At 39.7% G+C, this 24186-nt stretch overlaps 3 protein-coding genes and 1 non-coding gene across 6 annotated transcripts in view; 2 read left to right on the forward strand and 2 right to left on the reverse strand.

Moving 5' to 3' along the window:
• The first annotated feature begins 360 nt into the window (after positions 1-360).
• LOC133871181 (receptor-like protein kinase HSL1) lies at positions 361-3952 on the forward strand. The gene is made up of 2 exons (XM_062308571.1): positions 361-3105; positions 3195-3952. Exons 1-2 carry the CDS (start codon positions 474-476, stop codon positions 3632-3634), a joined length of 3072 nt encoding a protein of 1023 aa, XP_062164555.1. The 5' UTR covers positions 361-473; the 3' UTR covers positions 3635-3952.
• A 149-nt stretch (positions 3953-4101) lies between these two features.
• LOC133871182 (nuclear poly(A) polymerase 4-like) overlaps positions 4102-24186 on the reverse strand; it is a 47614-nt gene continuing 27529 nt past the window's right edge. For 2 of the 3 annotated variants that reach the window (XR_009900836.1, XR_009900834.1), the window contains one exon: positions 4102-4968. The gene's annotated coding sequence lies outside the window, so the exon portion shown is untranslated. The remainder of the gene's footprint in view (positions 4969-24186) is intronic. The other variant, XR_009900835.1, reaches the window with a different exon arrangement.
• On the reverse strand, positions 4975-7706 carry LOC133871567 (nuclear poly(A) polymerase 4-like). Its single transcript, XM_062308996.1, has 4 exons — positions 7508-7706; positions 7366-7418; positions 6049-6219; positions 4975-5885 (listed from the first exon to the last, which is right to left on the reverse strand). The coding sequence occupies exons 1-4, from the start codon at positions 7704-7706 to the stop codon at positions 5340-5342; spliced, it is 969 nt and encodes a 322-aa protein (XP_062164980.1). The 3' UTR covers positions 4975-5339.
• LOC133872090 (small nucleolar RNA R71) lies at positions 10712-10817 on the forward strand. Its single transcript, XR_009900939.1, has one exon. It is a non-coding gene; the product is annotated as a small nucleolar RNA R71 (small nucleolar RNA).

Raw genomic sequence — 24186 nt, forward strand, 5'->3', positions numbered from 1 at the left:
CTCATGTACCCTTTTTTTTTATATAGTTTTAATGAAATTAATTTTTATCATTAAAAAAGAAGAGAATAATAAATATATAATTCAAATAAAATATATTAGTACGTCAGTTTCTAATTATTTTACAAAAATTTGTTAATAACAAGTTCTCGACTCTTTCGGTTATCCCATATTTCCAAATTCCTTAGGACAAAATAAATAAATAAATAAATAAAAAATCCCCCCTTCTATTAAAGAAAAATATATTTATATTTCTATAGGGAGATGTTGAAAAAATGGTCAGAGTCAGTATTCGGTGGAGTTGGATAGACCTCAGTAACAGTGTCACATATAAAATACATCCGTGTTTGAACAGAAAACGTTAGTTTGACCGCAGACGACTCCCTATCGGATTTAAACCCCAACAGCCCAATTACTTTCCCACCTTTTCCCGGCGAAACAGTACTCAGCCGGAGTAGCCAACTGAACCCACCAAAATGTCCAAACTACCAGTTTCATTTCTCAGAACCCCATTCCTCCTTCTGCTCCTCATCCTCATCCCCACACCCCTCCAAGTAAATTCAAGATCCGATAACACCGAACGAGCCACGCTACTGAACCTTAAACGGCAGTGGGGCAATCCACCGTCCATACAGTCCTGGAACTCCTCATCCTCACCTTGCGATTGGCCGGAGATCGAATGCGCCAACGGCACTGTCACCGGAATCATCCTCCGGGACAAAAACATCACCCACAAAATCCCGGCAACAATTTGCGACCTCAGGAACCTCAACATCCTCGACCTCTCTTATAATTACATCCCCGGAGAGTTTCCAAGAGTCCTATACAATTGCTCCAAGCTCCAACTTCTTGACCTCTCCCAGAACTATTTTGTCGGCCCAATCCCGGACGACATCGACCGGATTCCGACTCTCCAGTACATAGACCTGGGCGCGAACAATTTCTCCGGCGATATCCCCGAGGCGATAGGGAGGCTGCCGGAGCTTCACACGTTGAATCTCTATCAAAATGAGTTCAACGGCACGTTTCCAAGGGATATCGGGAACTTGTCCAATCTTGAAGTTCTGCGCATGGCCTATAATGACAAGTTTGTACCTGCGCCGATACCGCCGGAGTTTGGACGGCTGAGGAAGTTGAGGTTTATGTGGATGACTGTGACAAATTTGATCGGCGAAATCCCAGAAAACATTTCTGGTCTTCCGAGCCTGGAGCACTTGGATTTAGCAAGGAACAATTTGGTAGGTGCGATTCCTAGTGGGTTGTTTTTGTTAAAGAATTTAAGCTATGTGTATCTCTTTCATAATAGATTGGCCGGGGAGATACCCAGCTTGGTTGAATCGACAAATTTGATCGGTGTTGATCTTTCGATGAACAACTTGACCGGTTCAATTCCGGAAGATTTCGGCAAGTTAAAATATTTGAAACTATTGAGTTTGTTTACTAATCAACTTACCGGCGAAATCCCGAAAAGTTTAGGCCTACTTCCACTGATTGATTTTCGGGTTTTTAGCAACAAATTGACTGGAACTTTGCCGGCGGAGATGGGCCTGAATTCGAAGCTCGAAGCATTTGAAGTCTCGGGAAATCAACTAAGCGGTCAATTGCCTCAACATTTATGCGATGGAGGTGCTTTGCAAGGACTGGTTGCATTTTCTAACAATCTCAGCGGAGAATTGCCGAAATGGGTTGGAAATTGTACTAGTTTGCGCACTGTTCAGCTTCACGAAAACAACTTCTCCGGTGAGCTTCCTTTTGGCCTTTGGACATCGCTGAATCTATCAAGCTTGATGTTAACTGACAACTCGTTTTCCGGCGAGCTTCCAAGTAAGTTTGCTAGGAATTTGTCGAGGCTAGAAATCGGAAAAAACAAATTTTCAGGTCAAATTCCTGTAGGAGTCGCATCCTGGGTGAACTTGGTTGTGTATGATGCAAGCAACAATCTGCTCTCGGGGAAAATCCCAGTGGAACTAACAAGTCTTCATCGTCTTAATTCTCTTTTTCTGGATGGTAATCAACTTTCTGGCGAACTTCCATCGGAGATCATCTCATGGAAATCGTTGACTACTTTGAACCTCTCAAGAAATAAGCTTTCAGGCAAAATCCCAGGCGTGGTTGGGTATTTACCTGACCTCCTTTATTTGGACTTATCGGAAAACCAACTGTCCGGTGAAATCCCACCAGAAATTGGCAATTTGAGGCTTACTTCACTCAATTTGTCCTACAATCAACTATCTGGGAAAATCCCATATCAGTTTGAAAACCTTGCATATGAAAACAGTTTCCTCAACAATTCAAATCTATGCGCTGATAATCCAATTCCAGGCGTTCCAAGCTGTTACACTACTCAACTTGGTAGCTCCAACAAACTGTCCTCTACCTACCTTGCCATGATTCTAGTTCTCGCCGTTATAGTTTTCCTCGTCACTCTTTCTTTGGTCTTGTATAAGTTAAGAGGCTGCCGGACTAAAAAGCACCGACGCAATCTGGGAACGTGGAAGATTACGTCGTTCCGTAGATTGGATTTTGAAAAATTGAACATTCTGTCGAATCTGACTGAAAATAACCTTTTAGGAAGTGGCGGGTCGGGAAAAGTATACCGGATTCCCACTGACCGTCCGGGCGAATTTGTTGCTGTGAAAAGAATTTGGAGCGACAAGACATTAGATCACAAGCTGGAGAAAGAATTTATGGCGGAGGTTCAGGTGCTGGGTATGATTAGGCATTCGAATATAGTGAAATTGTTGTGCTGTTTTTCGTGCCAGGACACAAAGCTTCTTGTCTACGAGTACAAGGAAAATCAGAGTCTAGATAAATGGCTCCATGGGAAGGAGAGGAGATCAACGACAGGTATGAATCCAGTGCATCTTATGGTCTTGGATTGGCCTAAGAGGTTGCAGATTGCAATCGGGGTAGCCCAAGGCCTGTATTACATGCACAATGACTGCTCTCCTCCGATCATCCATCGAGATGTCAAGTCCAGCAACATTTTGTTGGATGCTGAGTTCAAGGCAAGCATAGCAGATTTTGGGCTAGCCAAGATTTTAGATCAGCATGGAAAGCCCCAAACGATGTCTGCTGTCGCAGGCTCCGTCGGTTACATCGCCCCGGGTAAGAGCACCTTAATTTTTAATTTTTAACACGTGTTAGCATGTAATTAGAGGCACATCAGCTAACATATTCCATGATTTGCATTGCAGAGTATGCTTATACGGCGAAGGTGAATGAGAAGATCGATGTATACAGCTTTGGAGTTGTACTTCTCGAACTCGCTACGGGAAGAGACGCCCAAAGCGGGGACGAGCACATGAGCCTAGCAGAATGGGCATGGTGGCACTATAAGGAAAGAAAGTCTATTGCTGATGCCCTCGACAATGAAATCAAGAAAGCATGTTACTTGGAAGAGATGTCTAGTGTTTTTAAACTAGGACTCATGTGTACCGGGACATCACCTTCAACTCGGCCTTCCATGGAGGAGGTTTTGCAGATTCTTTGCCGCTGCAGCACTTCCAGAGCTTCTGAAGGGAAAAAGATGGGAAGCGAGTTTGATGTTGCTCCTCTCCTCGGCAGTGCTACATATCTTTCTAGTTACAAGCAGAGTCGGAAGGTATCTGAGGAAGATGCTGACAGCTATGTTTAGAATTGCACCAACTCATACAGTAGTGTCCGGGATTCGGAAGCACGACAGGAACTTGTAAAAATCGCATCATTCATCAAGGATTTTAGAAACTTTGAAGATCCAGGGAATTATGATATATTAGACGGATTAAATGATAGGGGTCAGATTAGATTAAGAGGTGGAGTTGGAATTCATTAGGATTAGATTAGGTAAGATTAGGATTATAGTTTATTTGATTTTGAATATTAGAACTTTAGGTGTTATCATTTAGGCTTTATCTGTTTGTATTTCTATTTAAAGGTCATTTGGTCGTTAATGAATATAGAGAGAATTAATATAGACTTTTGTCTTGTGGTTTGTTTCCAGCCTTAATTGGATTCACTTGGGGTCTGTCTCCGGCCATTAATTGGAGTTCATTATCACCTTCCATTTTCCCATTCCTCCATTATTCATCAATTCCATTAATTCATCAATTGAGAGAGAGAGAGAGAGCGGCGCAATTTTCTCTTGTAAATAAATATTCTGCCGAGTTAAATGGATTCTTTCACCAACAGAAGGCTACAAAACTTCCCACATCCGCAAAGAAGAGTAGAGAACAGAGGACCAGTCTTCAGAGTACCTTTTTACTTCATACATTAGTAGCCTTCTACACTCTTCTTGTTAAGAAGAGAACCAAGTGGAAAAAGAAAATCAAAGTGGAAAAGAAAATCAAGTCACTACAGAGTAATGGCTACTAGCCTTACTCAGCCCCTGCCTTCCTTTTCTATTTTTCTAGTTTTCCTCAGCATACTTCCTTGGGAGTCAGCATGCACACGATCCTAAGACATCAGGTGATTGATCCTCAGCAGCTTAGAACAGTCTACACAGCTGACCTGCAGCCCGATTCCCTCCAGGAATTCTGCTGCACTTTTCTCCTCCTTGTTTCCGGGTTGACTCACGGCTCCTCAAATTCAACAAGACTCTTTTCTGTTTTTGTTTTCATTTTACATGGTCAACTTGATGTAAAGTGTTGTACTAATATTTCCTAAACTGGTGTACAATGATCATTATAAATAAACACATCTTTCCTGGTTTTGGTTAAGTAACCAAACCAGTTTCTTACTTACATTTTCACTTCTCAGCTTCATCGGGCAATCTGCAGCAAAACCGCGAAGCTATGCACACGCTTTGCATTGCTGATCCCTGCTCCCACCCAGCTCACAAGATGTCTCATGGTGTGCACCTGGAAGAACCATAAAGATAGCCAGCAATTAATGGGCCACTTACCAAGGTGCTGGCTCTCTCCTTTCATATAAGTGACTCCCTGTTTAATTATAGTGACCTTCCAAACATTGTGCCACCGACTTGAGACTTAATACACTTCAAGCATTTTCTTTACCTATTGTCTGATTACATGGTTTGGCCACTTCTTGATCAGCATCAACAGCACCCTCCGTCCAATTCAGCAGTCTGCAGGTAGATCCAGTCTCCGCACTCTCCATGTAAGCTATCTCAACTTTGTCCCCATTCTGGGAATACATGTCAGGTTTCTCCACTGCTTCAGTTACCATTACTTCATTCCTAACTTCTGGCAAATTATATGAACTTACAAAAGCTTGCTCAGTCAAGTTGACAGAGTCATTAACAACAGTTTCACCCATCTGCACATGATTTTCTATGATACCCTCTTCACTCCCGAACAGTCCACCAGATGACTTAACCTCAGAGTTGCCATCTACATGCCCAGTTAAACGTACAGTCTAATCTTAACCCCTTCACTGAAGCTGACCTGAGAAACTCCACCAGACCTACTTGTACGACTTTCTGGAGTAACCAACTCTGGCGGTTGTGGGCTAATAGAGACTCGCTTCTCTGGTTTTTCCGGCTTAACATCCACCGTTTCAGGATCATATTTCCTCTTGAGACGTCTTTCAGCAGACCCAGACCAACACCCCACATCATCTTCACAAGTTTTTTCAGCCTGCTGGCTTCCGTGCCTTGACAATCGAGAACGTTTATAACCATCAGGAAAAACAAAAGCAGGAAGCTGCTTTCGACGAACGTGAGAAACAAAAATATCCATCCCTGGTTTCCAAAACATGTACATATTGATATCTTGCCTGAACTCATCAACTGTTCCACGTATATCAAATTGCTGGCCTTCTTGACCTCTAACACCCTCTTTCCTCTGCAAGCCCATGAAGAAAGCACAATACGGACACGGCTTGGAGGCATCCACATATTCATTTGGATAAGGATGGCACTGCAGCATCCCATTTGTGTCCCTTTCTATCTGCACAGTGATGAATGAAAAGCACTAATAAGAAGAAACAACCATACCTCCTGCCTCCAGTGTGTAAAATATTTAATGAGCAATGAATGCATGAAAAATAGTAGCCTATAACACACAGAAGTTCACTCCTGCATCCTAACGATATCTTAAAGACAGATTTAACCTTCAGGGTAAGTTGTCTAAACCGAGACTCCACCCATCCCTTCCAAGCTAGCAAATCATCAGCATCAGCATCAGCGGCAACTATATCGACATGTAAATAGTTTTTGTATGCCTCAAAAAATAGATATGGCTCAAACAGAGCGCTCCACTGGGCTTTTTTCAGTTCAATCTCCTATCAATGGACGAAATCACAAAGGCAGGGTATCAGTAATTAAATGAAGACAAGCCCATGAACCCCCGAACTAGCCAACTTGTGGCAATACACACCATCCGTCCACTTACCCGTCAGTTTGGACAGAAAGTCAATTACGTGCATTCCACATGACCATTTAAGCAAAAATCGTTCCAAATTTTTTTTTTTTTTTTTGAAAGAAAAAGAACAAATAAGAAAAAGAACAAATATATAACTAAGTCCTAGGGTTTTTCTTTTGGGTGTTGCTAGGTCAAAAATAAATAAATAAATATCTCTCAACCTCTAAGGCGCCGCACGATCTGCCCTCTATGCACGTCCACCTGTGTTTTTAAGTTACGAAGGATTCAACTTTCAAGGCAAGAATCACATTATACGTATATCTCTACTGCCAAGCTTGGAATTTAACGCATGAAGAGCTCCTTTTGAATAGAAATCATGGTTTGCCTTGTGTTTATTCGGTGCTGCCCTTCTTGACCTATGTAATGAGTGTTAGGACTCCCAAACCAAATGGTTTTAGAGCACTAGATGTAGAAACATCCCTAAGGGCTTGCTTACTTACTTAAGTAAAAAAAAAAAAAAAATACGAAGCCAAACTAACCATACAATCAACCAAATTGAATTTCTCATCTTTTTACGCGAACGCTCAATGCTTAGTGAAGCAAGAGGTCCAGTCACTCAATGTGAACTCAAACTGATAATTTTTTTTTTTTTTTTTTTTAAGCCAAGGTTTCATCAACAAATCATCCTACAAATCTCAAGATACACATACCTTAATTCAAATCTCATACCTCATGAAACCAATGCTAATGTGCTTGTGAAAAACAATTCAAACAAGTGAGGTGTCTCTAATCCAACAAATGAGTCAAAAGATTCAGATTTCTAAGGACATACAGTGTTCACGATGTTAAACAAACCAATGACATGCAAACTACAGTTGCAATGTAATCATGCTCAATCAACAACATAGCAATTTTTATTTTATTTTTACCATAAAAATAAAAGGAAAAGCAACAACAACAACAACAACAGATAGAAATGTCTACCCCACCCCCAAACTAAAATGACACATTGTCCACAATGTGTCGAGAAATACAATACCGAATGGGCAATGTAAATCAAGTGTACCGTAGAAGAACGTTCCCCTAAACTTGAATGGCAGACACTTATCCTGAAAAACACTACAAAAACAAAACAAACAAACAAAATCAAGTGACAAGGAAAATAATGAGGGTTGCCTCCCACAAGCTCTAAGTTTTCAGTCTTCAACCATGCTTTCCACAATCGACGACCATCACTCTTGAATAACTGGGATCCTCCAACAGTGTCGTCTCAATCTCTGAACTGATCAACTCCAAGAATGGTTTCAGCCTTTGTCCATTAACCTTGAAAGTAGTATCATTCTTTGGATCCTCAATCTTATGGCCCCATGAGGAAAAACTGATCGAACAATAAATGGGCATGTCCATCGAGATCGGAGCTTGCCTGGAAAAAGATGCAGACGTGAATTGTAAAGGACTTTTTGACCAAGTTCAAAATATCGTCTCAAAATACTCTAGTCATGAGCCTTCTTCATCCGTTCCTTTATAACTTCGCACAATCATATATATGCATCATTCGTCAGCTCCTCTAATTCATTGAGTTGGAGCTTCCTCTGTGAGCTAGCCTTTATAAGATCGAAGTTCAGCTGCTTGATAGCCCAGTATGCTGTATGCTCCAACTCCACCGGCAGATGACATGCTTTGCCGTACACAAGATGATAAGGTGACATGCCAATAAGCCCACAGTGCATCATTCAATTGCAGAAACCAATCTTTCCTTGAAGGGTTCATAGTCTTTTCCAAAATCCTCTTGATCTCTCGATTTGAAATCTCCACTTGTCCACTCATATATGGGTGATATGGGGTGGTAACCTTATTTGTGATGAAATACTTCATCATCAAATGTTCAAAAATCCTATTGCAGAAATGTTTACCTCCATCACATATGATTGCTCGAGGAGTACCAAAAAGAGCAAAGATATTGTCCTTCAAAAAGTGGACCACAACTCTATGATCATTGGTCTTGCATGCAACAGCTTCCACCCATTTGGACACATAGATCACAACAATGAGGATGTATAAATAGCCAAAGGAATTTGGGAAAGATCCCATGAAATCAATGTCCCACACATCAAAAATATCAACAATCAAAATAGGGTTGAGGGGCATCATATTTCGTCTCGAAATGCTTCCTAGCTTCTGGCAACACACACACGAGGTACAGTAGGCATGAGCATCTCGAAATAGGGTGGGCCAATAAAATCCACACTGCAAAATCTTTGCAGCAGTCTTCTTCACACTAAAGTGGCATCCACACGCATGATCATGACAAAAGGAGATGACATTGGATTGGTCATGCTTAGGGATACACCTTCTTATGATCTGGTCGGGACAATACTTGAAAAGATAAGGGTCATCCCAGAAAAAGTACTTCACCATCGCCATAAACTTGTTCCTATCTTGCTGCCCCCAATGCAAAGACATGTGACCGGTGACGAGATAATTCACTATATCAACAAACCATGGTTGAAGGAGTGTGAGCAATGTGCATCAATTGCTCATCAGGGAAGGTCTCAGAGATGGGGGTGGCCTTCTCAGTGAAATCCACATTAATCCTAGACAAATGTTCGACCACCACATTTTCGGAACCCTTCTTATCCCGAATCTATATGTCAAACTCTTGCAGCAGTAAGATCCACCGGATGAGGCGAGATTTAGAATGTTTTTTTTTTAGAAAAGATACTTCAATGCCACGTGATCCGAGTAGATAATGACTTTGGATCCTAGCAAATATGATCGAAACTTGTCCAAAGCAAAAACGACTGCCAACAACTCCTTCTTAGTGGTAGAATAATTGAGTTATGCATCGTTCAAAGTCCTACTCACATCATAAATGACATGGGGGAGTTTATCAATACGCTGCCCCAAAATAGCTCCAACTGCATAATCTGAAGCGTCACACATAATCTCAAAATGTGCACCCCAACTAGGTGGCTGAATAATAAGTGTGGACGTCAGAATCTTCTTAAGAGCCCCAAATACCTCCTGGCAATCCTCATCAAAGAACTAATAAGGCCTTCTCAATTCTATTGACTCCTATCATGCAATAGATAGTAGGAGACCCAGGGTCCTTGTACTTAATAAGCAGCTTGCATTGAAGGATTGAGTTAACATGTTTGGTCAAATAAACTTTCTTTGGGACATTAGTTCTCCTTTTAACTATAATCAAGTCCTTTAAGAACTTGGCATAAGACGGCACTTGCTGGATGGCATCAAAAAATGAGATATTAATCTGAACTTGTTTGAACACTTCCAGAATGTCCTCAAACTTCCGTCCCTTCTTAGGTGCTTGTAATCTGTCTCGGTATAGCGCCTTAGGCACAAATGACCGAAGGGGATCCTCAACGATGGGTGTGGCTTTAGATGGCTCCCCATCCCTCTCCTCATTGTTGCCACTATCTTGCCCTTGAGGCATAGTAAGGTTCTCTTCAGGAAGAACCACTTGATTGTCCACTTGTCTCCCAGACCTTAGTGTGACAATAGCTTGCACATGCTCCTGCCGGTGTGCAGGATTTGAAGAACATCCCACACCAAACTGTAACTTTAGATTGGGCACAAGTTGATTGGGGAGCTTTCCCTTCTCTCTCTCACCCAAGTGATTAGCCATTTAACCCATCTGAACCTCCAGCTTGGCAATCACCTGGGTGTTCACCATGGTGGCATTCTTCACTTCACTAAGAGATTGGCCTGTAATCTGCATGAAGGCCTTGAGAGATTCCTCCAGAGTAGATTGTGAAGAAGAGGCTAACACTTGAGTGGTTGGTTGGTATGCCAGTGTTGGTTGAGTTGAATGACCCTGACTATGAAATCCGGGAGGGTATTGATTTTGGGCATGATGTGGGGCTCCTCCATGATTCATGGGTTGATTCTGCTTCCAAGAGAAATTAGGGTGGTTTTGCCACCCAGGATTGTAGGTCTTAGAGAAAGGCCCATTTGCTTGCTTCCTACAATCATTGAAAGCGTTCACTTATTCCATCAGAGACTCGACAAAGGTTGGTAAGGATGGACAATTCTGTGCTAAGTGCATAGGACTAGCACAGATGAAACAACTATCACCATGGAGTGTGTTGGCAGCATTGATGGACTTACCTACTGCGAGAGTATCGACCTTCCTAGTGAGAGCATCTATCTTCATCTTCAAATCAATGTCTTCCTTAACCTCATAGATGCCTCCTTTCTTAGGGATACAGGAAGATCTGTCCCGGCAACTTGAAAAATCCTACTATTGCAAGTTGTCGGATAACTTATCCAAAGTTCTGTAAGCTTCATCCCCTGTCAAACTCAAGAATGCTCCCCCATTCATTAACTCGATCATACTTTGGTTGGATTGAGTTAATCCTTGGTAGAAGAATTGAACAAGTCTCCATTTCTCATATCCATGTAGAGGGCATCTTATCAACAACTCCTAAAATCTCTCCCAACTTTCTGAAAATGTTTCATCCTTCTCCTGAGTAAAATAACTTATCTCCTTTCTGTACTCATTCACTTTGGACATTGGGAAAAACTTGTTATAGAACTTATTCAATAGGTTTTCCCAAGATGTAATAGACCCAAGCATGTTTGAGTCCAAACATGCCTTGGCTTTATCGTGAAGAGAGAAAAGGAAAAGTCTAAGCTAAACTAACTCGGAGAAATTCTCGAACTTGAATGTGACACATATATCCTTGAATTTCTTAACATGGCTGTAAGGATTTTCATGATCCAAGACATGAAATGAGGGTAGGAGTTGGATGACATGAGGCTTTAAATCAAAATGGGTGTCATTGGTAGGTGGCAATACTATACACGAAGGAGAGTTTGTCGCAACGGGTGTGAACAAATCCCTAAGTGATCTAGTATAATCCACATTTTCAGCTCTCGGCTGTCCATTCTCTCCCCTAGGTTGCTCCACATTCACGTTATCTCCCATCTCAACAAACTCTCTCTCAATAGGTGCTCTACGCTTTCTCCTAAGATTCCTTTCTAATTCGGGATCTAGAGGTATCAACTCAATAGGTGCTCTACGCTTTCTCCTAAGATTCCAAAAACAATGTGGCATTTCTTCTTTAATTATCGATAGTTGCCCAATGATGTCTCTAATACCAGTTGTAGCACTAGGGAGCCAAACAATAACCTCCTCTTCCTCTCCCTTTTCGGATCTGTCCGAATTGAAGTTTCTTTCTCTTAAGGGATTAGCGGAATATCTTTCGGAGGAGAGGATGCAAAACCTCAGTTCTCTTGAGACTCTGCATATTATGTCATGTCATAAACTGCGAATATCTCTGTCTCCACTCTTTCAACATCACACCGCGCTTAAAGAGCTGAAGATTTCTAACTATAGGGAACTTATCAGTAATGAGGATGAAGAGGGCACACAATGGCTTGGACCTTCGACACTTTTTCGTCTATCTATAGAAGTTCCAAACTTAGTGTCTTTCCCAAGGGAGCTTAGACATGTTACCACTTTGCAATATCTTGAGATAGAGAACTGCCCTGCACTGAATTCTTTACCGGAGTGGATAGGCGACCTCACTTCACTTCAGAAGCTTTAGATCCTCAACTGTCCCAATTTAATATCACTGCTTGAAGGTATGCGCCGCCTCACCTCTTTACATCATTTGAGTATATGGGACTGTCATCGCTTGGCGAAAAGATGTGAACAAGGAACAAGAGAAGATTGGCCAAAGATTGCTCACGTCTCAGAGTACCTAATGTGCCAATTATTCTTCAGGTTTTTAAGTCACCAATTAGACAGTAATTTTCTTCTTCTTGTTATTCATCTTCGTTTTACTTTTTCAGGATTTTGATATATAATATTTGATTTCATATGCAGAACTAACTGTAGCATGGAACAAACAAGTGTTTAAGAATAGAAATATTTTCAGACCTTGCCGTCAATCAGGTATGCGCCGCCTCACCTCTTTCACTGCAATGCCATTCCTGTATCAAATATCTTGCTTCTTTGTTTATTCTTCTGTAAATGTTTCTTGCGTTTCCATTTGAAATTAATATTCTACAAATGGTAGTATCCCGTATTTGGTAAAAAACTTATGATAGACCAAGGACATCACTCCAGTCCCAAATTTTCAAAAAAAAAAAAAAAAAAAAACTCAATAAAATTTTTGCATAACTCTAGGTTTTCTCATAATCAAATGTGGTTTTCTCATAAATACCACATTGTTTTTGGAACAAACAGGATCTGATTTTTCTTGGTAATGGTATTTTTGGAGATATTTCTATTTAATCTTGGTTTAGGAATATGTCATCCACAGGCTCCCGGTACAGTGTTTGATAGATGAATATTTTGAAAAAAACAAACTGTTGTTGAAGTCATATGTTCATATTTCCAAAGGTCTCAGGTTTTAGATGAGCTCTTCCCCCTGCTCATGCAGAGCCTTCCGTAGCATCTCCCTCAAATCTATATCAGTTAAAGGTTCAGTGGTGAATCTCCTCTTTTATCTTGCAAACCAGTTGTTTAAAGGATGTCAATCTGCAGATAACCAGGTTCAAGCTTTGCAAAATCAAGCAACGAAGGTTTTTCAGCCCATGGTTCCCAGCTTCTAGAGCTAGAAGCCGAAGTAGTACAAATCCAGCCTTTTGTACGGCTTTCTCTCTGTTACTTGATTTCAGTGGATCAGCAGGATTTGGTACTTAAAGGATTTTGTTCCTCTCTTTTGGGCCATTTGTAGACTCTTCTCTATTTTCCTATTGTTTTGGATTTTAGAACGTTTTTGTCTGTGAATTTTCTATACTCTGTTTACCCTTGTCCTATTAAGACATCAAGAGGGAGTATTTTATGACTATGGTTTTCATACTCTGTTTTACCCTTTGTTCTTTTGAGACAAAAAGGGGGAGTATGGTATATGTTAGTTTTTAGACCGAGATTGTATTTTTAACCAGCCTAGTGATTTTTATCCCAGAATGGCCAAAGGGGAAGTTTGTTAGTTTTTTATTGGCTGTATTCTGTTGCCACAATCACTATCATGTAATATTACTACTTTCATCAGGGATGTCGTATATTTCAAAATCTTCAGATATTCAGAGTTTTTTTCTCTGATATGGAAAGAGCTTTATCATGACAAGTTCCAATGTCACAAGCTGAAAGAAGGCTATTTCAGTGGTCCAGGAAGATTCTGTACAAGGTTCAAAACAGTGTAGTTCAGTTCCCTTGCATCCGTCCGGACGACGTGGAATTCCATCCCAATGCTTATCTATCAAAGCTTCATCCGTTCGGACGACGAGATCTTTCTATCCGGACGTCCATCTGTGTCCAGAAGCTTCGAACTGATCTCGGTTACATCAGTCCGGACGTTTCAACAATACGTTCGGACGCCTTTCAGTGTTCGACAAGCAAAATGATTTCTTTCCAAAACACAGATATGGGAAGACAGTTGCAACCGTCCAGACGACGTGGCTATTCCGTCCGGACGCTATCCTTGATAAGGCAAGTCATGAAGAAGATGTTCAACTATCCGGATGTCAAACTCAATGGTCCGGAGGCTCAGGCCTTAATATGGAAATTGCATGCAGCAAAAGTGCAACCGTCCGGACGCTAGGGCAACACTGTCCAGATGCAGCCCTATTTCAAGCGAATTTGGAAAGCCGATTGCACAGTTCTCTGTCCGAACGCCCTCAGCTACCGTCCGGACGCCGCCTAGGAAAATCGTATCAGACGCAATTTAGGTTTTCTGTAACCTATAAATAGAAGCCCCTAGGCATGTAAGTTGCAAGAATTCGATAGTGAATTCTATAGTACTTAGAGAGAATATTTTAGGAGTTATTGTGCTGATTCGCTCACTCTCAAGCCATTGCCAAGTGATGTTGCTATGCTGAAACTAAAGTCTATCTTAGGGGTTGGCCCTAAGATAAAGGATTCCATTGAAGATCCCTTCAAGTAGGTGACTTGGTTGGGAAGCGTTCGTGTTGGGTTACACGTCAGAGTTCAAGAAACGACCACTACATAAAGGTATGTGAGTGATATTACTTTTTAACTAGTTTTGTCTTCTGAATATTGGATATCCTGGGTTTGGCTGCCCCGGAGTGATTTTTCTCTAACTAAGTTTTCACTTCGTCAACAAAATATTTGTGTCATTTAAATTCCGCAATTTAAATATTTTGTTGCACACTATCACACACTTGGTAAAATAGAAATCATCTTTATTTTTCAAAAAGGACAAGAAAAATCAAGAGAAAGTGAAAGAGGGATGTGGCGGTTAGGGCTGAAACGCAATATGTAACCCTGTGGGGACCCCGTCCAGACGCATCACTAACCCATTCGGACACGTGATGCCACATAAGCATGCAACAAGGCCGCACGCGTCCAGACGTGTCACCTGATCGTCCAGCCGTCAGAGCCGCACCCGTCCGAACGCAAAAGGAGACTTTCCAAATGCTTCACACTGAAAAACAGAAACTGAATGAAATTTTGCAGAAAAATAATTTTTCCTAAAGTCAGCTTCAGAACACGCATGTATAATCAACTAATATAGCAGTCAGATAGCATCTCAAAAATATGCATAGATATAAAAGAGAGTTAAGAGTTCAATTAGCACAAAAATTCCCTGTAGATACAAATTTTAAATAGATTACTCAACTAATGTAATGTGTATGTGTGTGAAGACTTTATCAATAAGGTATGAAGTTTACTGATATGACTTAAAGCAACTGAATTTTCTAAACAAGAGAGAAAATTAATGAAGATCAGTCAAAAGTTAAACCTTATTATACTAGGGCCTAACAACCCTCATCTGATATACTCCCCCTAAGATGCAACACTTTTCTTTTACTTAGTCCTTTAGCGACCGTCTATTTCAGCAATGATTTGGTCACTGACTATTTCTTTAGGGACAAGTTCATGAACAGATTTATAGCACAAAAGCAGTAGATCTTTTTATTTATCCATTTTTCTAAATTTTAAATATTTTTTATCACTTGGTGCTGCAACCTAAAGAGAATGCTAGAATTTTTAGGTTCTAGGTTCAACTAGCGAGTTGGTCAATTTGATCAATTTTCAAAAAAAAAAAAAAAAAAATGTACCTTAGGAGAGCCTTCAATAGTGCCAAAATCATCGCATGAGAAAAGTAACTATCTAGCATTTTAGATGCACAAAAAAACTTGACAGATATTAGGCATAAACTCTCAATCATATATAAGGATAGTGAAGTAATGCACAATGAACTGAGATATCAGGCAAAAAAACATGCAATATCTGATATGCCAAGTAAAGAAGAAATAAAATTCATGCATCTTCTCCCCCAATTTTTTTTTTTTTTTTGAAGAAAATAAAAACATGCTATATAGGAAAAAAGACAATAATAGCCCTAGCATGTGGTAAGATCAAACCTGTCTTCAAAAGTGAAGGGATCAAAGTTACCAATACAGAAAAATAGTCGCCCGACATGCTTTTTCTGTCTTCCCCAAAAATTACCTGGAAAGTTCTCTGAAGAGTAACAAGAAAAATAGGGGGCAAATAACAGTGGTTCCTAAATTGCAAAACAAACAAAGATATAATGAATAAAAGATCGTTCAATGCAATCAAACCTGATGCTCTACGATTAGGAACCAAATCCTAGGCATGTGTATTCTCACCAACTAGATGAGTCCATTCCCCCTCAAGGGGTTAATGTCTATCTCCTTTCTGACCCATGTCTGCCTTCCTTTCGGTGGTTGTGGACAGGACTTCATCTGATGATCCATCCACTGTATCATGCTCTACATCCAAATAGGCAGCTCCCGATAGAATTGATCATCCTCCATCTTTTGCAACTTCTTCATGAAGTGCCTTGATTTGTTAGCCTTGGGCTTGCCATTCTGATTGGCAGGAACAAATCTCTTCTAAGGCAACTAATGCTGGGGAGCCTAGCACTGTGGGGCTTAACGCCTTGGAGTTTGGTGCCATGAAGCTTGATACTGGAGAGCCTGATGCCTTTGTGCCTTATGCTGGGCCAGAGATCTTGTGCCGAATTTGTTTGTCTAGGCACCTCTTTCTTGACCTTTGATCTTTGAGCCTTGAGAAGGGAATACTGGAGTCGGACATGTCCGCTTAGGCCGTAATGATGGCATATAGGAGGTCATCTAATGATGGGGAGCTTCTAAGTGACCAGAATATCTCCACTGATTATGTCCTTTCCTTTGTCCATGACTATGAGTGGAGGCTCGGGGACTGTGGGCTTTACAAAGACAGTCCTAGAAGTAGAGGGAATGTCAGAGGGAGGAGCTACATACCCTAGTCCAGTCTTGTCTATTGGGCTCTTATGGATTGACAGCATATGAGTCAGCTACTCATCGGTGACCCTCTCCAACTAAAGCTGTGTCTCTAGTAGCTTCTCCTCTAGGTCTTGTATCTTGAGCAGCAGTGAACTATTCTCAGTCTGTAAGCTATTCAGCTCATGAATCTGCTACTTGCGAGCCTCCCTCAGCTTCTCGAACTCCATATAGAGGATTTTATATGCCTCCTTGAGTTCTTCCCCGTCTTCAACATTGTGCTCTAAAGTAGTAAGAATCCTCCTCTTCTTCATGTGGAGCCATAAAGGTTAGAAATTTCTCTTGCTCAGGAGATTCTTCTTCTTCGTACTCATCACTGAGAATCGCATTATATGCCTTCCCTTTTCCCTGCTTGAGATTCCACAGTCAGCCCATATATGCCCAAATCCTGAGCATTCAAAACATCTTTGGACCTCAGGGGTCTTTCTTCTCAGCTTCTTCAGGTCCAGACTCTTTGGGGACCTTCTTCAGTCTTTCAGAAAGTTTCTTCTTGAGCCGATCATTCCTCATCAATCTTCTGAAATTCTTGGCTAGCATTGCCACTGCTTTTTCTTCATTCTCAGAGTCGTCTTTAGATGAGACTTTGACTTTCTTCTTGGAAGCCTTGAGGGCAATGGTCTTCACCTTTTTTACCAGAGGCAGGGATAGCTCATAAGTTTGAAGAGATCCCACCAACTCTTTAGTCTTCATCTCTTCTAAGTCTTTACTTTCTTCAATGGTAGTCACCTTGATTCTGAAACGCTCAGGCAAAGATCTTAGAATTTTACAGATGAGTTTTACACTCGAGACAATTTTCCTAAGACTCACTATTGAGTTTCTTAGGTCACTCATTTTGGAGTAAAACTCTTCGAATGTCTCATCTTCCATCATCTTAATCTCTTCAAATCTAGAAATCAACATTTGAAGTTTGGCTGATTTAACAAGTTTTCTGCCTTCATATGTTGTTTCTAAGATTTGCCATGCTTTTTGAGCGGATTCACAATTTGAAATTCTTGCGAATTTAAACGGTAAAAGCGCTTGACAGAGAGCATGGAGGGCTTTATCATTGGAAAGTCGTACGTTTTTCTCAATGACTAGTTCGGGAGTTGCATCCGCTGGCTTAGTCCGACTAGTTTCAACAATCTTCCAACAATCAATGGATTTTTAAAAGAAATGCATACGAGCTTTCTAATAGCCATAGTTCATACCATCAAAGGCAGGAACATTATTAAGATTTTGAGACATAGCAAAACAAAGTAGAAGTCAAAAGGATAACACTCAAAACATAAATCTAAACAGAATGTACCAAGCTATGATACCAATTGAAAAATAGATAACTTCTATTTTAACTGTGTGTGTGTACACAATGTGTTAACAAAATAATATAAAAGTATAATTTAAATGACACAAGAATTTTGTTAACGAAGTGGAAACTCAATTAAGAGAAAAATCACTCCGGAGCAGTCAAACCCAGGATATCCACTATTCAGAAGACAATGCTAGTTACAAAGCAGTAGCACTCACATACCCTTATATAGTGGTCGTACCTTGAACTCTGACGTGTAACCCAACACGAACGCCTCTCAACCAAGTCACCTACTCGAAGGGTTCTTCAATGGAATCATTTACCTTAGGGCTAACCCCTAAGATAGACTTCAGTTTCAGCACAGCAACAACACACAACGGCAATGGCTAGAGAGTGAGCGGATCAACACAACAACTCCTAAAATAAACTCTCTAAGCTCTACGAAATTCAATATTGAATTCTTACAAATTACATGCCTAGGGGCCTCTATTTATAGGCTACAGAAAACCAAAATCGCATCTAATTCGGTTTTCTTTAGGCAGCGTCCGGACGGTAGCTGAGGGCATTCGGACGAACAACTGTGCAACCGGCTTTCCAAATTCGCTTGAAATTCTTTCTTGAATAAGGCCGCGTCCGGACAGAATAACCACGTCGTCCGAACGGATGCAGCTGTCTTCCCATATCTGTGTTTTGGAAAGAAATCATTTTACTTGTCGAACATAGAAAGGCATCTGGATGTGTTGCTAAGACATCCGGACGGATGCAACCAAGAATAGTTGGAGGCTTCTGGACACAGAGGGACGTCCGAAAGGAAAGTTCTCGTCGTCCAAACGGATGATGCTTTGACAAATGAGCGTCCAAACGGAATACCACGTCGTCTGGATGGGTGCAAGGCAACTAAACTACACTGTTTTGAATCTTGCACAGAATCTTCTTGAAGCTCATAACTAAAGTGTAGACACTGAATAAAACAGCATCCATGTATAATAAGCATCATTACGTAGAAGTGATTATGTCCAACAAAATGCAGCCAATCACAAACTAACATCTACGACAACTAGCTTATCTGCCTTTGATGGTACCTTTTTTGACGACCCAACTTTATACAGAAGCGTTGTTGGAGCTCTCCAGTATTTATGTATCACACGGCCGGATTAGTTACACTGTCAACAAACATTCTCAGTTCATGCAGAAACCAACGGCTATTCACTGGCAGTTTGTCAAAATACTTCTACGTTATCTCAAGGAGACCATCCATTTTGGTCTACAATTTCAGAAGTCCAAATCCACTTCCCTTCAAGCCTTCACTGATGCAGATTGGGCATGCAGTCGTGATGACCAACGTTGACTAGAGGCTTATGCATATTTTTGGGTCAAAATCTAATTTCTTGGAGCTGTCGCAAATAAGCCACTGTGGCTCGCTCCAGCACTGAAGCCGAATACAAAGCTCTTGCTAATGTTGCTCCAGAAATTACTTGGCTCCAATCTCTTCTCAAAGAACTCGACGTTCCCACTATTCAAGCACCACTCATGTGGTGTGACAATATTAGAGCTACATATCTCTCCTCCAACCCTATCTTTCATGCTCACACCTAGCACGTGGAAATTAATTTCCATTTTGTTTGCGACATGGTTGACTCCAAGTCTCTAGATATCTGATTTTTACACAATCATGACCAACTTACAGAATTCTTCACCGAGCCGCTCTCCACCACTCTATTTACTCTTCTTCGCAGCAAGCTCAACATCATAGCATTACCGTCGAGCTTGAAGGGGTGTGTTAGTGATATTATCTCTACCTCAACAACTGTGAATTCAAACCATTCCAAAGATCAAGATAAAGCCAAAGATGAAGCTGAATATAGTTAGCATTAGCTAAGGCTTATCATGTAAATTCAAATATTGTTTATCTTGTATGGTTATCTTCCAAGCTTATCGTGTAAATTCAAATATAGTTTATCTGTATAGTTATCTTCCAATTCTTGTATAACTGAATGTTCTATATATACAACAACCTAAACTACGTTAAGTAACAACAAAGAATTATCTACTTTTATACATAATGATATCTTTCTTTGCCCAATAATCATTTTTTTTAAATATATATATATATATTAAAATAAGTGAGGGAATGTTGGAGCATTTTAATATTAAAAGAGTAATATTTGATTAAATGGGTTATTAATAATGACAATAATTTAGTTAATTGAATTAGAAACGGTGGGAGTTTCATAGTGTTTTGATAAAAACCCAACTTCCACATTGATAAGGAGCGAGATTTTCCCCCGTAATCCCTTTCCTTCATTCAAATAGAAACAAAAATAAATAAATAAAAAAAAAAAGTAAATGAGAGATTTTAGTTTGGTTTATAAATGAGTGAGTTATTTGTCTTACGCTTGTGATGCAGGAAAGGCCCAACCTATATCCATGAATTAGACGTAAATATATATATATGGAAAGTTGACTAGCTGATTGTGATTTAAGCTAAATAAACTAGCAATTTCAACCTACCAGAATACTAGCAGCTACAGTTTTTCTTAAACTTTTTTTCAATTTAGGGAATTAAACCATTTTTTGTTTCCATATTTAAATACTCCACAATAGCTTCCTTTATCATTTCCCTATATTATTTAAATATTATTTAAATTAAATGTTAAGAGAAAGAGAGATGAAAGAGAAATCATTTAAATATTGTTTCAAATAAATGCTAAAAGAAAGATAAAGTTTTTATATTAAAATAATGTTAAGAGAATCACTTTTGTTTTCCTAAATGTAGAGTAAAACTTTTGGTTCCCTGGGTGTTTCCTTAGTAAAAGAAACAACAACAAAAATCTAATTTAAGTGAATATTTAGGAGTTTTCCCTACATTATTGGGTAACCCCCAATCATCACAATAATTGAAAGCAATTTCATTATTAGATTAATTGGGTCATTAACTTCATGAGGTTCAAGAAGCCTTTGAATAGACCCATTTGCACCAGCCCCAACACATCAGGACAACGATTCAAAAATACTTCAAATACTAGATAGATTTAGTGGAAAGAAAGGTTTATCTTTTTCTTTTTTCTTTTTTAATCTTTTTATTTGCGCTATTTATATATCTTTCTTTTAGAGAAGGGAAATTAAAGCAGAAGGTCTATTGCATCGGTGTCTGGGCTTTGGTAGCTAAAGAGAGGTTGAATCTCCTCAAAGAGAGCGACATTTCGATGCATTAGTTGAATGGGTGTTGAAAATAAACGGATCAGCTCCTCTGATGTTGTAGTTAATATATTTTCAAGTATTATATGAGAAAGAGACAGGAAATTAAATGAAATTTAAACCCTTAAAAAACTACGGCATGCATCCTTAATTGGACATCCATCCTGTTAACCATTAATCCAACGTGATTTTTTTTTTTAATTTATTTATTTGTATTTGTATTTTGTATTATAGATGATAATGGATACAAACTTGGAAAAGATAATGGGATTGACTCTTAGAGATGAAATATGACTGAATGTTATGGAATTGTATTGAATTAAACAAAAACTGTACGTTATATGGGCTACTCGAGACGCTCGAATCTATATAAAATGGCTTCCCTAGCCTTTTATAGACTCTAAACAGCTATTGGATCCTTTTGAACCACTCTAACAGAAAGCAGCCCTATTATAACTCAGTTATACCAACAAACCGAGCTCGTCTATACCGAGGACGAGGGTCAGACCCTAGTCCGACCCTCGTCCTACGTGGCATGATTTTTATATTTTTTTATTCTTTAATTAAAAAAAAAAACGAAAATTCCTCAAAATATAGAAAACGCATCTGCCATTTTCTTCCTCCCATTTTCAGAAAACTTTCATCCCAAAATTTCAAAATCCTCTCAAAACTCACCCCATCTCCACCGCCCACGACCACCGAAGTTCGTCGCCCACTACAGTTCGCCGGCCACTGCTCTTCACAGCCCACTAACTTTGGCCACTTCCCAAATCTTCCCCTCTCCACCGTACATCTCCACCGTCCAACGGACCGACCGCCGCCCACCAAAAGGCACCAACCGAGCGCCTCCCACCAATACGACCAGCCCACCAACCGACACCGTCTCTCTCCCAGCTCTCTCTCTCTCTTAGACCCAGCAGGCTGAGCATCGCCCACGAGCACCGCGGATCTCGATCTTTCCTCTCACCCTTCCCAACGCCGCTCATTGTCGACCACGCCGACCTAACCTCCTAGCACCGGTGATCACGCCGACCCAACCTCCAGCGACCTTTGATCTGGTACTAGCCCTAGATTTCCCCCTAATTTTAAGTATCCTCCTTGCACTGTTGTGTGGTGTTTCAGATTTTTGGCTATTTGGGTCCTTTTGATTGTATTTTGGGTAGATTTTTGGAGTTTTGTTTATGGATCTTTTTTCCTTTATTATTCATTGATCTTGATGTTTGCAGAAATTTTGGTCCTCTTGCAATTATTTTCTGTTACAATGTAGTTTATATTCAACTCACGTTTGGACTTTTCAAGTCCAACGTTTGATTTCTAGTTTGTTTGTTTACATGCCTAATTATGTGTAATGTTCCCTCAATGTGCAAAGGAATATCATATTGGCTGTTTGAAGGATCACCATATGGAAGAGCTTAGGGTGAGAATTTTTTTCTTGTCATATTTTTGCAGTTCTATTGCCACAAGCATTACTTTTCTGTTTAGTTGAACTACAAATGTTAACATGATTTAGCCGCCATGAAGTACCAAAACACAAGTGGTTTTGTTGCACGAATATCAACAAAATTCATTCTGCTTTGTAAAATTTTGTTTATGGGTCTTTTTTTCTTGCTTCCTATAAATTGAAGACATATTTTCACTTTATTCAGATCAACTAAAAAATGTATGTATGGTTTCTTTGTAGATATTTATCAAATATTCCAATCGGATGTCTTAATCTGTTGGTGGAAGCGATGGAGGAAGCAATAAATGAAGAACAAGTTGTTCGATATTAGATTGTAATATCGGTTCAATTTCAGGAAATAGCTTTGGAGCCCTGTTTATGTTGGTTGTTATTTACACATAGCATGTAATTTGAGAACTACATGATTAGTGGGATAGAGTGGATGTAATTATGGATGAATGACAAACTACATGATTGTTTGTTTGGTGTATGATGCTTTCTACAACTTGTGGCACTCAAGTTGTTTTAAACTTAAGTGCTTTGTAGACCTTTGTAGAAAGCTTATTTTTCTAGCTCATAATAAAATTTGGTTTGTTGCTTTGAATGCAATTTGGGAAGAAACTGTTGGTTTTTAATGCTTCCAATACCATTTTGGTTTGTTTCTTTTCACTTTTTTTGGAGGCTACGATGGAAAGATACATGGATGCACAAATATTCAAATTTAACTCAAATCGATATTTTATTGCTTAAATTAGTATGAGAGTCTTCATAGGACCATATATATATGCATGTAAATCCACTACGAGGTGATGCAATGAGTGTTCATAACTGTGAAAAGATTTCTATCGGAATTGATCTCTGGATGCACAATAATTGCCTAAACTTCACATGGTTCACATGTTGCTAAAAAAATTGCATGTTAATTTTGTTGTTCAAAGGCAATCTTGTTGCCCGTAAAACATTACAAGCAATAACCATTTTGAACATAGCCAGACATCAAAGCATAGCAACACTATCTCTTTCTTACATTCCCTAGCAACATCAATACTACCTGTTTTTGCATACCCATATCTCGTATTTGCCCAACCAACCGCATCCTGTTTTGGCATCTGATTAAACAAATGATAGGCATCTCAAGAGAAGTCTCCAGCAGGCATTCTCTCAAATAAATCCCATTCAACATTAAGCCCATCTTTGATTGCTCACTCCCACTTTGGCATTCTATCAAACACTTGCCTAGTAAATTTAACAAACCGACACCTCAAATACAAGCCAATCACAGAACATTTGAAGTGAAAATTACAGTCTTGAAATATTCTCACAAGCTATATCAAAGTTTAGGTCCAAACATTTGCTAAATAAGTGGTCCAAACATTTGTTGCTACATGAGAGGTCCAAACAAAAGCAACACTCAAAACGACATATTTTTATTCAAATTGCTCCACAATTGCTACGTAAGAGGTCCAAACATTTGTTGTATAGAATATCAAAATTACTTATAAGCGGTAAGCCATAGCTAAAATCACAATTCAGCTTAGCAAATCTTAAAGCATCTTTCCATGAATATCCCTAAAATTAAGAAAACAAACAAGCTCATATCCACATTATCCTTGGCCATTTCTCTTTCATACCAAGATCTTCAAGAAACAATATTTATAGAGAGTACAACTAAGACAGGTGAA

Source organism: Alnus glutinosa, chromosome 6 (assembly GCF_958979055.1).
Source record: "Alnus glutinosa chromosome 6, dhAlnGlut1.1, whole genome shotgun sequence".
Classification (NCBI taxonomy): domain Eukaryota; kingdom Viridiplantae; phylum Streptophyta; class Magnoliopsida; order Fagales; family Betulaceae; genus Alnus; species Alnus glutinosa.